The following is a 14,800-nucleotide window of genomic DNA, read 5'->3' as shown; positions in this document are numbered from 1 at the left end:
CAGAATGCAGCCAAAAGTTGTCAACCATACGACGATGAAGAAGCAGAAGAAGCAGCATAAGAAGCCGAATCGCTTTTGTCCCTCCCGGCTGCCGTCGCCGGTTCGAGTCCCAGAGAGCGGCAGCAGCGGCCTGTCCCTCCTCCTCTTCCACGGCCAGAGCTGGTAGCTGTTAGCTGATAGCTGTCATAGATATAGCTGATAACTGATAGCTGATAGCTGATAGCTGTTAGCTGATAGCTGATAGCTATTAGCTGTTAGCTGGTAGCTGGTAGCTAACTAACTGACTGACTGATTTGACTGTCTGTCTGTTCAGCGAGTCACTAGTAAAAAGATGGCGAACGTGGTTCTGGAGTTCAAGTCTTCCGCCGGAGACTCGGAGCCCCAGAGCCGGCCGGTGCTGATCCTGGGCCAGCTCAACAACCTGCAGGCGGCCAGCTGGAGCCAGCTCAAGGGGAAGCTGCAGCCGGTCGTCACTAAAGAGGTAGAAAAACAGTAGAAACACGATTAAAACACACACAGAGCTTCAACGGCTGATGCTAAAGCTAGCTCCGGGCTAACACCGGGTTTAGACAGACTAATAACGCTGCTGCTCGTTAATTCAACAACAACCGAGCTTTAATATCTATTCTTTAGTAGCTGCAGCTGTAATAATACTAACTTAAACGTGGTGTCTGAATAATTATGTTTTATATAGAATACGAACAGTTAATATTATAATGGGGATGCTAACGGTGCTTTTCTTTCTTGTCAGAGATCAGTCAGTCACATCCGTTATCAGGTTACAACTCCAGCAATGACCCACATTAAATAAATAAAACACATATTTTATAGAGAAGCACATGGCTTTAAATAGTCTAGGTTTTGATTCTTTGCTTCATTCAGCAGTTTATTATGTAGTTATGTCACACTAGGAACTTTCAATTATTCTTTTAGCGTTTTTATTGATTTTTTTTTTTATTTTTTTACCCATACTGGCTATGTCTTGCGTTAGAGCTGCAACAATGAATCAATAGTCAATTATTAAATCAATTGTTAAATAAATTAACTGTTTTGATAATCGAATAATAGGTTTTTGGTAGTTTTGAAGCATAAAAAAGCCCAAATTCTCTGATTTCAGCTTCTTAAATATGAATATCTCTGGTTCCTTTGTTCCTTCATGACAATAAACTGAATATAGATTTATTTGAGGATTGTGGTCTGACAACATTTTATTGACCAAACAACTAATCAATTAATTGTTTAAATCATCAACAGATTAATCAATAATGAAAATAATAATAATAATCATTAATTGCAGCCCTAAATGTCTTTTAATTTGTTTTATATGTAATTTTATGCCCTATGTGAACGATTTTGTCTTTTATTTCTGATGCTTTTTATTTATTATTCTGTGCAGCACTTTGGTCCACCATGGATGAAGTTAAAGTGCTCAATAAGTGAATGGGCTCTTTGCACAGCGCCACTACTTCCTGAACCTAATGCTGCTCCTTCATTTCCTGTTTTACATTATTGGACAACCTGATTAATCCAGGTAAGACAGGAAATGAAGGAGCAGCATTAAGTTCAGGAAGTAGTGGAGCTGTGCAAAGAGCCCATTGGTGATTGGATTGAATTACTCCTGAAACAGTGAAGGGTTAATTTAAAATTGTGTGATAATCTAATGCAGCAGCTGGTCACTTTACCAGTATAAATATGTGTAAACACAGTGTTGACTCATGAGAGCAGGGAGGAGAAGTTTGTAGCCTGAGATCATGTCTCTCCTGGTGTTTACGTGTGTGTGTTAGAGACTAAAATAATACTCTCCTGGTGCTCTCACGGTTTCCTTAAGCAGCTTCTGTAGTAATAGTAGTAGTAGTAGTAGTCGTAGTAGTAAATCTTTTTTCTAATGCAGCCTAAAATACCTGCAATAACACATAAGACAAGAAACAGACATTTGCAAAACAATAATAAAAGACACACAGTGGAAAAAGTAGCAGAATAAAATACGCAATTTCTAAATTTCATTAAAATAAATACAAGGGGTTATCAAATTAAAAACCTAAAAGTAGACTCAGTGTTGTCTCTTGTGTCTTGTCGTGCAAAGTCCTGAGAGGAGGTTGTGTAACGGTGACAGGCTGCAGATAAGGAGACACTTAACACAGAGTTTAAGTCTGTGAGGTCAAAGAAAGTTCATGAACATGAACAGAGCTGCTCAGTGTCTCTGACAATCATTAGACTTATATGATCGTTACTACCACTGCTGAATATCTGAATATGACTGTGCACTGTGCAAGAGACTGGTGATACAATGAGAAAGTCTAGTACATAAAAAAGACACATAATGCTGTATGCACATTGCACAAACACATTCAGATCCAGAGCAGTTGCACTTGCTTTTTTTATTTTTATTTCCACTGTGAAAGTGGCGACTCAAAGAAGCTGTAATCCGTCGTTATAGGTGTCAGGAAAAGTGAATATTTGCTTTCCAAGTTGATTTACAGTGTACGACGGCGACTCCAAATTTTCTACTTACACTCCTAAAACTTTAAAGTTAGGCGCCACTGTGCTTCTTGTACAAAAAAAAAAAAGTTAGTGTGGGGCTGTGAGAGGAAAGAACATCTGCCCTGATCCGCACAAAACTCACAAGTGTTTAACTGAATATTCTAAATATTGAAGGTGGTCATTGTTATTCTGTCTGGAAACTTCAATCACACTTTATAATTATAATTTAAAAAAAATACAAATTCAAATTCCTTCTTGATATGGCCTTAAATATAAATATTTCTGTTTTCTTTTTTGTATGACATGATATCTGATTAACTATAGGCGGAGTTTTCGTCTCTACCAGCACTGTAAATTATCAAATTGCAGAAAAAAATACACAAGTAAAAGGAACAAAGTAAATCTAAAATCTAAAATCAACAGCAGCAGCCAGTGTTGGTGTTAGAGTGAATCTGTCGTGTCTTTATGATGAACCTGGTGTGTGTGTGTGTGTGTGTGTGTGTGTGTGTGTGTGTGTGTGTGTGTGTGTGTGTGTGTGTGTGTGTGTGTGTGTGTGTGTGTGTGTCCCCTCAGACATGGCAGGCGGCTCTGGGCGCTCTGAACCCGAACCCGACCGACAACTGCCCCCTGTACCTGAACCAGGCCACGGTGGCGGCGCTACCGTCCCGCGTCAGCCGCCACAACAGCCCGTCTTCTGCCCACTTCCTGTCCCGTCTGGTGCGCTCCTGTCTGCCCGGGGGCAACAACCGCTGCATCGTGGTCAGTATCTATCGTTCTATCTATCGTTCTATCTATCTATCGTTCTATCTATCTATCTATCTATCTATCTATCTATCTATCTATCTATCTATCTATCTATCTATCTATCTATCTATCTATCTATCTATCTATCTATCGTTCTATCTATCTATCTATCGTTCTATCTATCTATCTATCGTTCTATCGTTCTATCGTTCTATCGTTCTATCGTTCTATCGTTCTATCGTTCTATCTATCTATCTATCTATCTATCTATCTATCGTTCTATCTATCGTTCTATCTATCGTTCTATCTATCGTTCTATCGTTCTATCTATCGTTCTATCTATCTATCATTCTATCTATCGTTCTATCTATCTATCTATCTATCTATCTATCTATCTATCTATCTATCTATCTATCTATCGTTCTATCTATCTATCTATCGTTCTATCTATCGTTCTATCGTTCTATCTATCGTTCTATCTATCTATCGTTCTATCTATCGTTCTATCTATCGTTCTATCTATCGTTCTATCTATCTATCGTTCTATCTATCTATCTATCTATCTATCGTTCTATCTATCGTTCTATCTATCTATCTATCTATCTATCTATCTATCTATCTATCGTTCTATCTATCGTTCTATCTATCGTTCTATCTATCGTTCTATCTATCGTTCTATCTATCTATCGTTCTATCTATCTATCTATCTATCGTTCTATCTATCGTTCTATCTATCTATCTATCTATCTATCTATCTATCTATCTATCGTTCTATCTATCTATCTATCTATCTATCTATCTATCTATCTATCTATCTATCTATCTATCTATCTATCTATCGTTCTATCGTTCTATCGTTCTATCTATCTATCTATCTATCTATCTAAAAACAGTTACATCCATAGACAGAGGAGTTATCATAGTTTTAAACCCAGAGACACAAGTGTGTGTAGTTTTTATGTTAGTTAGTAAATGATTCCAGGTGGATGCTGCAGAAAAAATAAAAGCAGTTCTTTCAAATGAGGTGTTTGTCTGTGGAGTTTTGAGTGTCAACCAGTTACCTGAGTGAGTTGAAAATATGATATGGGTTCATTATATATGATGGCATTTTTCAATGGGCTCTATGCACAGCTCCACTACTTCCTGAACTTAATGCTGCTCCTTTATTTCCTGTCTTTTGACCATTGTGACTACTCAGACACACCTGGATTAATCAGTTTGTCCAATAATGAAAGACAGGAAATAAAGGAGCTGGCTTAAGTTCAGGAAGTAGTGGAGCTGTGCATAGAGTCCATTAAAGCTTTTATAGAAAAATAAAAGCCAAAGCCAGTCCCGTCTTAACGCCAGAGGGCCCAGCCCACCGTCTCGTATTAAACACACAACATAAAGTGCAACAGTGGAGAAGAACTCTTCTCTACAGGATGAATGTGACGGGGGATGTGTTTTGTGTTTGTTGTGATAACTAATGTCTGTCAGACTGAAGCAGCTGGAAAAGTCCTGGAAGATGATTTTAAGGAAAGAGTGTGTGTGTGTGTGTTAACTCTTTCTCTCTCTGCAGATGGTGTGTGAGCGCTCGGATGTGTTTGCCTCCTCCTGTGCCATCTCCAGGGCGTTCCCCATCTTCTCGCGCCGCTCCACGTCGCTGCGCCGCGCCGAGAAGAAACACGTCACCGTGGAGTTTGTGATCATCGGCCAGGACAGCAACGGTCTGGTCGCCGCAGAACTGGAGGTACTGAGCACAGTTTGATTTCAATTCAGGTTTACACAACAAGCAGAATGAAGACAAAACCTTTTTAATCTGGCGTTAAACTGAATTATTTTATTATAATAATTTCTTGCACGGTTTATTGTTTTAATTGTTCATATTGTTTTAGTAGAGATAAACTTTAATTTTATGCGGTGTCTCTCTATTTTTATTCTTTTAAATTATTTATATATTACACATAAATATTTTATATATATATATATATATATATATATATATATATATATATATATATATATATATATATATATATATATATATATATATATATATATATATATATATATATATATATATATACATACATATATATTTACCTATTATATGTTAGTTTTTATCCTCTCTGGCTTTTTCCCCACTGCAAAGTACAAATTGTCAAGTGTAGATGGCGTTTCCTCAGTGTTTTTAACTCCTGTTTTTACTATTTTTTATTATGTAAAGCACATTGAGCTGCTTCCTGTATGAAAAATGCTCTACAAATAAAGATTGATTGATTATTGATTGATTAACTGAACAAAACAGATCAAATCCACAACCCTCTACCTTTGTTTTTGTTTCTCTGTGTTCAGTGCCTGTCTAACGCTGCTGACGGCGTGCGTCTGGCAGCTCGCATCGTGGACACACCGTGCAACGAGATGAACACGGATCACTTCTTAGACGTAAGTGGAATAAATCACTACAGGACACACAGCAGCAGCTGTAGTAATAATAATAATAATAAATACCTGTTAAACACATTTAATTCCTGTTTGTAGGAGATCAAGGCTGTGGGAACTGAACTCGGAATCACTCCTGTCATCATCCGAGGAGAGGAACTGAAACAACGAGGCTTTGGAGGTCTGGACACATTTCTGTTGATGGAATTAAAAGAGAAAACTAAACAAAAACTGTTTCTTTAGAGAAAATAGAAGAGAATTCATCAAAGTTAGTTCCTAGACTACTTCTATTTTACTCCTCAGTTGAGAAATGATGAAAAGTTACTGAAAGTAATACTTGTTTTCTAAGGAAATAAACAAAACGCAGCACGTTTCCCAGTAAGATTTATTTACCAAACACGTGTTTATACTTGGAATTATTTTTTTGCAAAGAAAAATGTACAAATACAATGAACCACAACTTTATTTTCATCACATTCATGCAGTCTGCAGTCTCTGTAATTTGTGTCATTTTACCTAAATCTCTCTGTGTAAAGCATGTTCAGTCTGAAATCCTCATCCTGAGAACTGGGAATCAGGATTATTAAGTCTGTTTTTTTAAATGTTTCTTCCTCTGTCCCGTCTCAGGTATCTATGGAGTTGGAAAAGCAGCGGAGCATCCTCCTGCTTTAGCCGTGCTGAGCCACACACCCGATGGTGCGACCCAGACTATCGCCTGGGTGGGCAAGGGCATCGTGTACGACACCGGTGGACTCAGCATCAAGGGAAAGGTATTCTGACTTTTCTTCAGGAAAGTTAAAACATGAATGTATGTGTCATCGTCATCCAGTGAGTCCAAGAAAGCCAAAGATATTCACACTCGTCTGCCGTCCATCCTACAGAGCTTTAAACTGAACTCTGCATTTTGTCTGTAAATCACAACATACTAGAATAAATGTTATTAAACTCAGGGTTAAAAAGTGTGGAGACAGATGCACACCTGGAAAAGCCTTTGTGGACAGGTGCGTGGGAGCAGGAAGTCCATGTAAAGGAAAAAAAAAAGTTTCCCGCGCACTGTCCTTCGATTTGCAAAAAACTTTAATAAAAAAACAAACAAACTTTAAACTTTCTTCAAGTTTTTTGCCAGTCGAAGGACAGTGTGCGGGAAACTGTTTTCTTCATTAAACACAGGGTTCCCACGCGTCCTGGAAAACCTGGAAAGTGGTTGACCAGTTTATTCCAGTCATGGGAACTTTTCACTTTTCACTTTATGCGTTGTTCTGTGATAAATTAGTCATAATTTCTAAGCATTTCAGAGATTATTTCATAGACGAGTCAGAGCCACAGATAAGACTGCACATCTTTAAATCAGACTTCTGGGGCTGAGAGAGGAAGAAACAGAGAAACAAACTGGTTAAATGTATAAAATAAGTTACAAGAAGACTTCTGGAAAATGATTTCAAGAAAAGAGTGTGAACCCTGAATCTGTATTTTCATGTATTTGGATGCCGACTCTGACCTTTGTGATCCTCCACCTCTGACTGACCTGTCGCTCTGAGCTTTAAGCTGATTCTCAGTTTAATCCCTTTTGCTTGTAGTTCCAGCTGCATGCACCAGTTTTTTGTTGTTTTTATTGTGTCATGTGTAAAGGTGAGTGCTTGTTCTGCAGGTGGAAGCTTCACAAACCAACTCTGTGGAGCTCTTCTATAAGTTTTCACTTGTTGTGCTCAAATGCATGTAGAGTAGAGGTGTAAAACAAAATGAGAATCAGACGAAGCGGCTTCATCTCATGCTTTTGTTTTTGTGTTTGTTGTGTAGACTACAATGCCGGGGATGAAGAGAGACTGTGGTGGAGCTGCAGCTATTCTGGGAGCTTTCAGAGCCACCATTAAACAGGTGAGGTGACCTCATGGATTATCCCTCAGCAGCCACAGCTCTGAGTCTAACCTCTGTCGCTCTGCAGCTTTTATTGTTTCATTATTTACTCAGACTCCTTTTTCCTCTTTGTGTCGTTCAGGGCTTTAAGGACAACCTCCACGCTGTTTTCTGCCTGGCAGAGAACTCGGTCGGACCCACGGCCACACGACCCGACGACATCCACACTCTCTACTCTGGAAAGTGAGACTGAACCTCATGTGGTTTTTATTTCATTTCATTTCATTTATTATTAGTTTTAACTGCTAAAACCTGCTCCTTTCTTAAAACAAAAGAACACTTCCATCAGATGAAATGCCAGTTTACAGCCGACAATATACAAAGACAAATAACAAATGAAATCCACAACCAGTAGAAAACCTTCCATCACAACATGTTTCTATATAAATTCCCCACCTTTTTCTTATCTATTCTCTTAAACTGAAAAACAACTTTTCTCTTCGACTGTCACAGAAATACACATTTGTTTTAACTTGGTCTTTGCCATTTGATGGGTAAAAGTAAAAAAAAAAATTTGCTTTGTATAAAATCAACAGCGTTCCCAATTCAGTCAACTCTCTGAGCTTCAGCTGCCCTGACTTAACAAATAATCAGTTTGAGTCCAGGGCGCTGTGGTGGATGTGCTTGACCAGTTTATTTTTTCTTTATTTCATTTATGAAACGCACTTCACCAATAAAAATGTGGATTTCAAATCTTCTCTTCTTAGTGTATTCAATTGAGTAGTCACGCAATACAATTTTGTAATGTCCTAGAATTCAAATTCTTTATTTGGGTAACTTTAGCAGATATGAGATTAAAATGCGATTAATTAGATTAATTAATTACAAATCCTGTAATTAATTCGATTTTCTTTTTTAATCGCCTGACAGCCCTAATAATAATGTACAAGTATAAATATGTATTTGTTTTGAAAACATAAGGAGTGTGGATTTTGGGGGCATTGTTGGCTAAATTGAAGGGGCCAATGTTTGTCCTTTGTTTTGTCGTGGTGCAAATCAGCAGGAATGCAGATGGACTGTTGTGTTAAACTTATTTGTGTGTGTGTGTGTGATGCAGGACGGTGGAGATCAACAACACGGATGCAGAGGGCCGGCTGGTTCTGGCGGACGGCGTCGTGTACGCCAGCAAAGACCTGTCGGCTGACATCATCCTGGACATGGCCACTCTGACCGGCGCTCAGGTGAGAGACTGTTGCTGTTGTTACGGCTTTTACGTAAAAAGGGAAGTTTGTTTTTAGACGTTAATGAGCCTGATGGGAACTCTTGTGTTGTGTTGTGTTGTTGCCGTGGTTACAGGGCATCTCCACGGGGAAGTTCCACGCCGCCGTGATGACCAACAGCGAGCAGTGGGAGGTCGCCTGCGTCCGCGCCGGCCGCAGCAGCGGAGATCTGGCTCATCCTCTGGTTTACTGCCCCGAGCTGCACTTCAGCGAGTTCACCTCCGCCATGGCCGACATGAAGAACTCTGTGGCAGTAAGTCATTAAAAATACTATAATAATAATAATAATAATACATTTTATTTATAGGCGCCTTTCTGGACACTCAAAGACACCGTACATTGGTTAAACACACCGCAACACAAACAGTAATAACAATTGGGAGTAAACAAAATGATGGTGATGAAAATAAAAAATAAAAATCAGGTTAAAATTACACAGTGCAAATGAAATCATAGGGAAAAGGCCGTTTTAAACAGGTTGATTTAGAGTTTGGATTTGAAGTTTGGAAGCGGAGTAGTGTTTCTGAGTTCCAGTGGTAGACAAATCTTTAAATAAAATACAGATCTGTGAAAACCAGACGCTTTTTAACAAGAAAATCTGACATGACAGCGTTTTAAAGAATCAATAAATACACGATGAAGGCTTTGATGAACCTGATAAACCTGCATCTGTGATATCACCTGCACAGTGTGTTGGATTTTATTATGTCCTCGTGCTTTTTTTTTCATTTTGCTAATTTAACTTTATTTTTATTTATATTTTATTTTTATTTTCTATTTTAATTCTAACTTTATTGTAAGCACTTTGAGGCTTGTTCTTCAGGTGAAAAGCACTCTATAAATACAATTTATTTTGATTATTATATTATTATTATTATAGGCCTCAGCACAGAACTGTAGTCACAGACAGACAAATTTCAACTTAGTAATATCTATGCTTACAATTAGGAAAAAGAAAGTCACAGAAATATCAGTTCATACGATAAATATATAAGATACAACAATGATATGAATGAGAAATAAGAATTAAAAAAAAAACTTGGCGAGTGATGAAATCCTCCCAAACCGTCTCATTATCCACAGTTAAAGCAACGTAGCTGGGTGCCTGTATTATTCATTAGTCATTATTCTTTATTTTATTTATTTTATTTGAATGGGACTGTGCATATTAATGAACCTACAACACAGGATTGTCGTAAAAACACATTTGGAGGATTCAGCACAACCTCTAGTTTCCATCCGTAGTTACTAATCTCTCGTTTTAGCTTCAGCTGATGCATCTTTTCTGTGGTGAGGTTTGTCTTTGCTTAGTCACTGATCATCAACACAGTATTTATAGTAGAAAAAGTATATATTTTATAATTTTATTCCCTAAACGTTTGTCTTGTCTTGTCTTTCTGATGTGGTGACAGGACAGAGAGAACGCCCAGAGCTCCTGCGCCGGCCTCTTCATCGGCTCCCACCTGGGCTTCGACTGGCCCGGGGTCTGGGTCCACGTGGACATCGCCTCCCCCGTCCACGCTGTGAGTAACTGTAGTCTGACGAGGAACGAGCTCACAGACACTTTAGTTTAGTTTAATACACTCGTGATCTTTGTCCTGGAGCAAATCAGATCAGGTGATGAGGAAGGAAACCTGCTCCAAGTGGCAGTTTATTGGGCGAATGCAGATGTTGGCTCGGCAAAAACCACTTTACTGAAGTTTTATTACAAATCAGACTTCAGCCTCAGAAACGAAACAAGTTCAGACCATGTGCACATAAATATATCTGATAATCCACATTTGTTAATCTCTGAAGGCAAGGCAAGGCATCTTTATTTATATAGCGCATTTCATACCAAGGCAACTCAATGTGCTTTACATAAAGACAAAACATAAAAAAAAAGAGAAGCATAAAACAGAATAAAAACAAACAAACACTAAAAACAGAGTTAAAAGCAAGAGCAAATAAAAGTAAAAATAAAAGAAAATAGATAAAGTTCATAAAACAGAATAAAAACAAACACAAAAAACAGAGTTAAAAGCAAGAGCAAATAAAAGTAAAATAAAATAGATAAAGGTTTAAGTTCTTAAAAAGAGCTCAGGTATAAGCACGTGAAAAGAGAAATGTTTTTAACCTGGATTTAAAAGTGCTTACAGTTGGGGCTGATCTCAGTTCTGCTGGTAGTTTGTTCCACTTGTGTGCAGCATAACAGCTAAATGCTGCTTCACCATGTCTGGTCTGAACTCTGAGCTCCACTATCTGACCTGAGTCAGTAGATCTCAGAGCTCTACTGGGTTTATACTCTACTAACATGTCATTCATGTATTCTGGACCTAAACCATTCAGTGATTTGTAAACCAGTAGCAGAACTTTAAAATCTATTCTGTAGCTGACTGGGAGCCAATGTAATTAACTGAATGTAAATGTCTGTTAACAATTGTTCAGCAAAACGTTCTTCAGTTATTTTTTATTTATAAACTGCGTCGTTCTGATCTGAAACCAGTGACTCAGTTTCCAGAAAGAAGAAGCTCAGATCAGCAGATTTTGTTCAGGAAGTTGGCAGCAACAGCACAATGAAGCCTGTTACAGGGTTTGTTACAGCTTTAACTGAGTTTATAAAAAAAAAAATGTTCCTGCGTGAAGGTTAAAAGTGCAGGACAAAAGGTTTACTCATTAATCTCTATGACATGATGATGCTGATTCGTTCCTTTTGCTGATGAAGAGGAACAACAGTGAAACTTAGACCTTTTATTAAACACACGTTACATGTGACTAGAGTTTCACAACTGTAACATGTGACTTTTCCATACTTTCGTAGGAACCCTGAATACAAGGAATAATAAGAACTCAATTTAAAACAAATTTAGAATACAGTTTTTCCTCAATCGCTAAAACACTAAACCCTGTTGTCTGAACCAAATTCTCAGTTGCCTGAACCCACTGACTGAATCAGTCACTCTTTTGGCAAAACCATCAGCACTTTTCACCTGTTTAGACACAACTTACCAACACATTTTCATTGTGATGCACCTGTGTTGCATAATGCTGAGCACAGGAGGCAAAAGTCAAACACAACTAAAGCACAAGTTTCACCGGTTGAACACAACAACTCAAAATTGATCACACTTGTGTCCAATGATGTGAGGGCACATATATACTATATAAGCCAGTTCAGGATGAAGTCCTGTGGCCTGATCCAGTACAGAGAAATGATGCTGTGGCTGAGTTATGCACTTCTCATTTGTATATTTTTGAACTTTATTTTTACGTAGGCTTACTGTATACAAGTGCTAAATGCACAAGATTTCTGTTTGTTTTTGTACCGTAGAAGTGCTACGTGTAAAATGCACAGGATTTCTTCTTTTTTGTACTTTTCTTTTTACACAGTACTATGTACAAGTGCTAAATGCACAGGTTTTTTGTTTTGCAACATGCATTTATGGAGGGAGAAGATGAGAGACAACAGGGTGAAGGAAGAGAGGATGAGGGAGGGAGGGATGAACTGGGAAGAAAAAAGAAGGAAGGAAAAGGGGATGAAATGGATGTGGGGAGGGAGGAGGGTGAAAGAAAGGGAAGGAGAGAAGTGCTAAATGCACAGGTTTTTTGTTTTGCAACATGCATTTAGCTACAGTGAACGATAAACATTTATTTCTACAGCTTCATGTCCTGAGCATTGTGTTTTCTATTTGTCTATGTAGTGTTTAGTGACTGCTCAGTAGTGTTTTTAATTTTGATTGACTCGGGGCACGATTTGACAACATAGTTCAGTTTTGAGCACAGATTGAACTGTTTTGATGTGAAAGTTTGGTTTTGCAAGAAGAGTCTCAGGTTTTGTGAATGTAGCTTTAAAAATTGGGGTTTGTGTTCACAGTTTAGAGAAAAGGAGAGAAGCTTTCAAGAAATGTGTCTTAGCAATCGAGAAAAACTGTAAAAGAGAAAGTACAAAAGAGTAAAAAGAGAGAGAGAGAGAGCTAAGATTACTCGATACCTAGGAGTAAAAGTTAATTCCAGGGTCGATTTCCAGCCCTGACGCTGTGATACTGTGACCTGAGCCTTGTGTTTTCTGTTTAATCCGTGCAGGGGGAGCGAGCCACCGGCTTCGGCGTGGCCATGCTCATGGCTCTGTTCGGTCAGGCGTCGGATGACTCCATGTTGAACCAGGTGTCTCCTCTGGGCGCCGCCAAGAACGCGTCTGAAGACCAGATGGAGCGCGACTGCAAAAGACGAAGACTGGTGTAGAGAGGATTTTACTCCCCGACTGCTCCGCTGCCGACACACACACACAGATACCCAAACTGTTGAAGCAAAGTGCTCGTAAGGTTAGAGATAAAACGTTTAAAGCTGTGATTCGACTTCCTGTGTTTGATTGATGAGATGTCACACGCTGAATAAAAATGGATAATCATTGTTATTATTGTTAAAGCAGACGTGTTATGTGTGTGTGAAGATGATAAAACACTGGCCCTCATTTGTCCTTCTGTCTTTGGTGTTTTAACGCACCGATCACCTCAGAAACATGTTGATTATTATAAAATCTAGAAGGAAAAAGAAAAAAGCAGGTGGTTTCTTTTCTTTCCACGACTGATTCACAACTGGCCAATTAGTTTTCATTCTTTCACTCAGCAGTGAGTCTTTGTAGTTCATGTTTTACCTCCTGAAACATTAACCCTGTTTATTTTTGAAGCATCCGCCTCCTAAATCCCTGTTGTGTGTTAAATTTATGCAAATCAAACATGTTGTGTAACACATTGTGATAAATACTGGATCTGAATCATAAAGCTAAGCATTTCTTTTTCTTTTGGTAACCACTGCACTTTGTATTCATCATCCTGTGAGAAGTTGGGCCATGTATGTGATCTCTGGACCAAACTGAGGACCGGGTGCTCACTGCAGATTCACAGTAGTGTTAAAATGTAGTCATGACGACGAACACCACTACATGTTTGTCAGCACAGAATAAACACACAAAAACACACATACAAGATGTCAAACTGTAAGTATTGAACAGATTCTGGCGCAATTGATGTTTTTCCACCCTTGTGACAATCATGTTCTCCTTCAATAAAGGCAGTGCCATCTGACCTCTGTCTTCATTTAAAATAAAAATACAACAAAACTCTACGTAGAGAAAAAATACAAAATATAATGTGGTGAAAACAGATAATGATAATGACAGTTCAAAATGTGAGAGGAGAGGAGAGGGCTCCATCAGATGTGTCCCTCAGCAGTCTAAGTCTATAGCAGCGTAGGTATAAAATGGTTCAGAGCTACCTGAACCAGCCCTAACTAAAAGCCCTGTCATAAAGGAAGGTCTTAAGCCTAGACTTAAATGTAGTTAGAAAAGCCTTTATTGCACCATGGCCAAGATTTAATTTGTTTGGCCATGCTGCAATGACGGCTTTTTAAAAACACTCTCCTACTCTGAGTGCCTCAGTTCCCGCTACCATCATGATAAATACAGTTTTTTTTTCTCTCTTTTAAGATAAATATTCCTTTTTTTCTCTCTTTATAGATAAATATATTCTTTTTTTCTCCTTTTATAGGTAAATATATTCTTTTTTTGCTCTCATTAAAGATAAATATATTCTTTTTTTTCTCTTTTTATAGATACATATATTATTTTTTCTCTCTTTATAGATAAACATATTCTTTTTTCTCTTTTTATAGATAAATATATTCTTTTTTTCTCTTTTTAAAGATAAATATATTCTTTTTTCTCTCTCTTTATAGATAAATATATTCTTTTTTCTCTTTTTATAGATAAATATATTCTTTTTTTTCTCTTTTTATAGATAAATATATTCTTTTTTTCTCTCTTTATAGATAAATATATTCTTTTTTTCTCTCTTTATAGATAAATATATTCTTTTTTTCTCTCTTTATAGATAAATATATTCTTTTTTCTCTCTCTTTAAAGATAAATATATTCTTTTTTCTCTCTTTATAGATAAATATATTCTTTTTTTCTCTCTTTATAGATAAATATATTCTTTTTTCTTCTCTTTTTATATATAAATATATTCTTTTTTCTCTCTTTA

The 14,800-nt window shown here is 37.6% G+C and overlaps 1 protein-coding gene across 1 annotated transcript; it reads left to right on the top strand.

Annotated features, from left to right (window-relative positions):
- The first annotated feature begins 300 nt into the window (after positions 1-300).
- Positions 301-13,843, top strand: npepl1 (aminopeptidase like 1). The gene is made up of 12 exons (XM_083971842.1): positions 301-481; positions 3,055-3,240; positions 4,784-4,954; positions 5,560-5,649; positions 5,746-5,827; positions 6,274-6,416; positions 7,444-7,521; positions 7,643-7,743; positions 8,618-8,741; positions 8,857-9,033; positions 10,193-10,303; positions 12,843-13,843. Exons 1-12 carry the CDS (start codon positions 332-334, stop codon positions 12,999-13,001), a joined length of 1,572 nt encoding a protein of 523 aa, XP_083827968.1. The 5' UTR covers positions 301-331; the 3' UTR covers positions 13,002-13,843.
- Positions 13,844-14,800: the final 957 nt, after the last annotated feature.

This window comes from Trachurus trachurus (genome assembly GCF_905171665.1).
Source record: "Trachurus trachurus genome assembly, chromosome: 5".
NCBI classification, from domain to species: Eukaryota; Metazoa; Chordata; class Actinopteri; order Carangiformes; family Carangidae; genus Trachurus; species Trachurus trachurus.
Note: the sequence above shows the minus strand (reverse complement) of the source record. Positions and strands in the feature narration are given on the sequence as shown.

Coding starts and splice junctions, on each gene's coding strand:
- npepl1 (XM_083971842.1), top strand. CDS start 332: ATGGCGAACGTGGTTCTGGAGTTCAAGTCTTCCGCCGGAGACTCGGAG. Junction 482..3,054: donor AGCCGGTCGTCACTAAAGAG/GTAGAAAAACAG, acceptor GTGTCCCCTCAG/ACATGGCAGGCGGCTCTGGG. Junction 6,417..7,443: donor GACTCAGCATCAAGGGAAAG/GTATTCTGACTT, acceptor TTTGTTGTGTAG/ACTACAATGCCGGGGATGAA.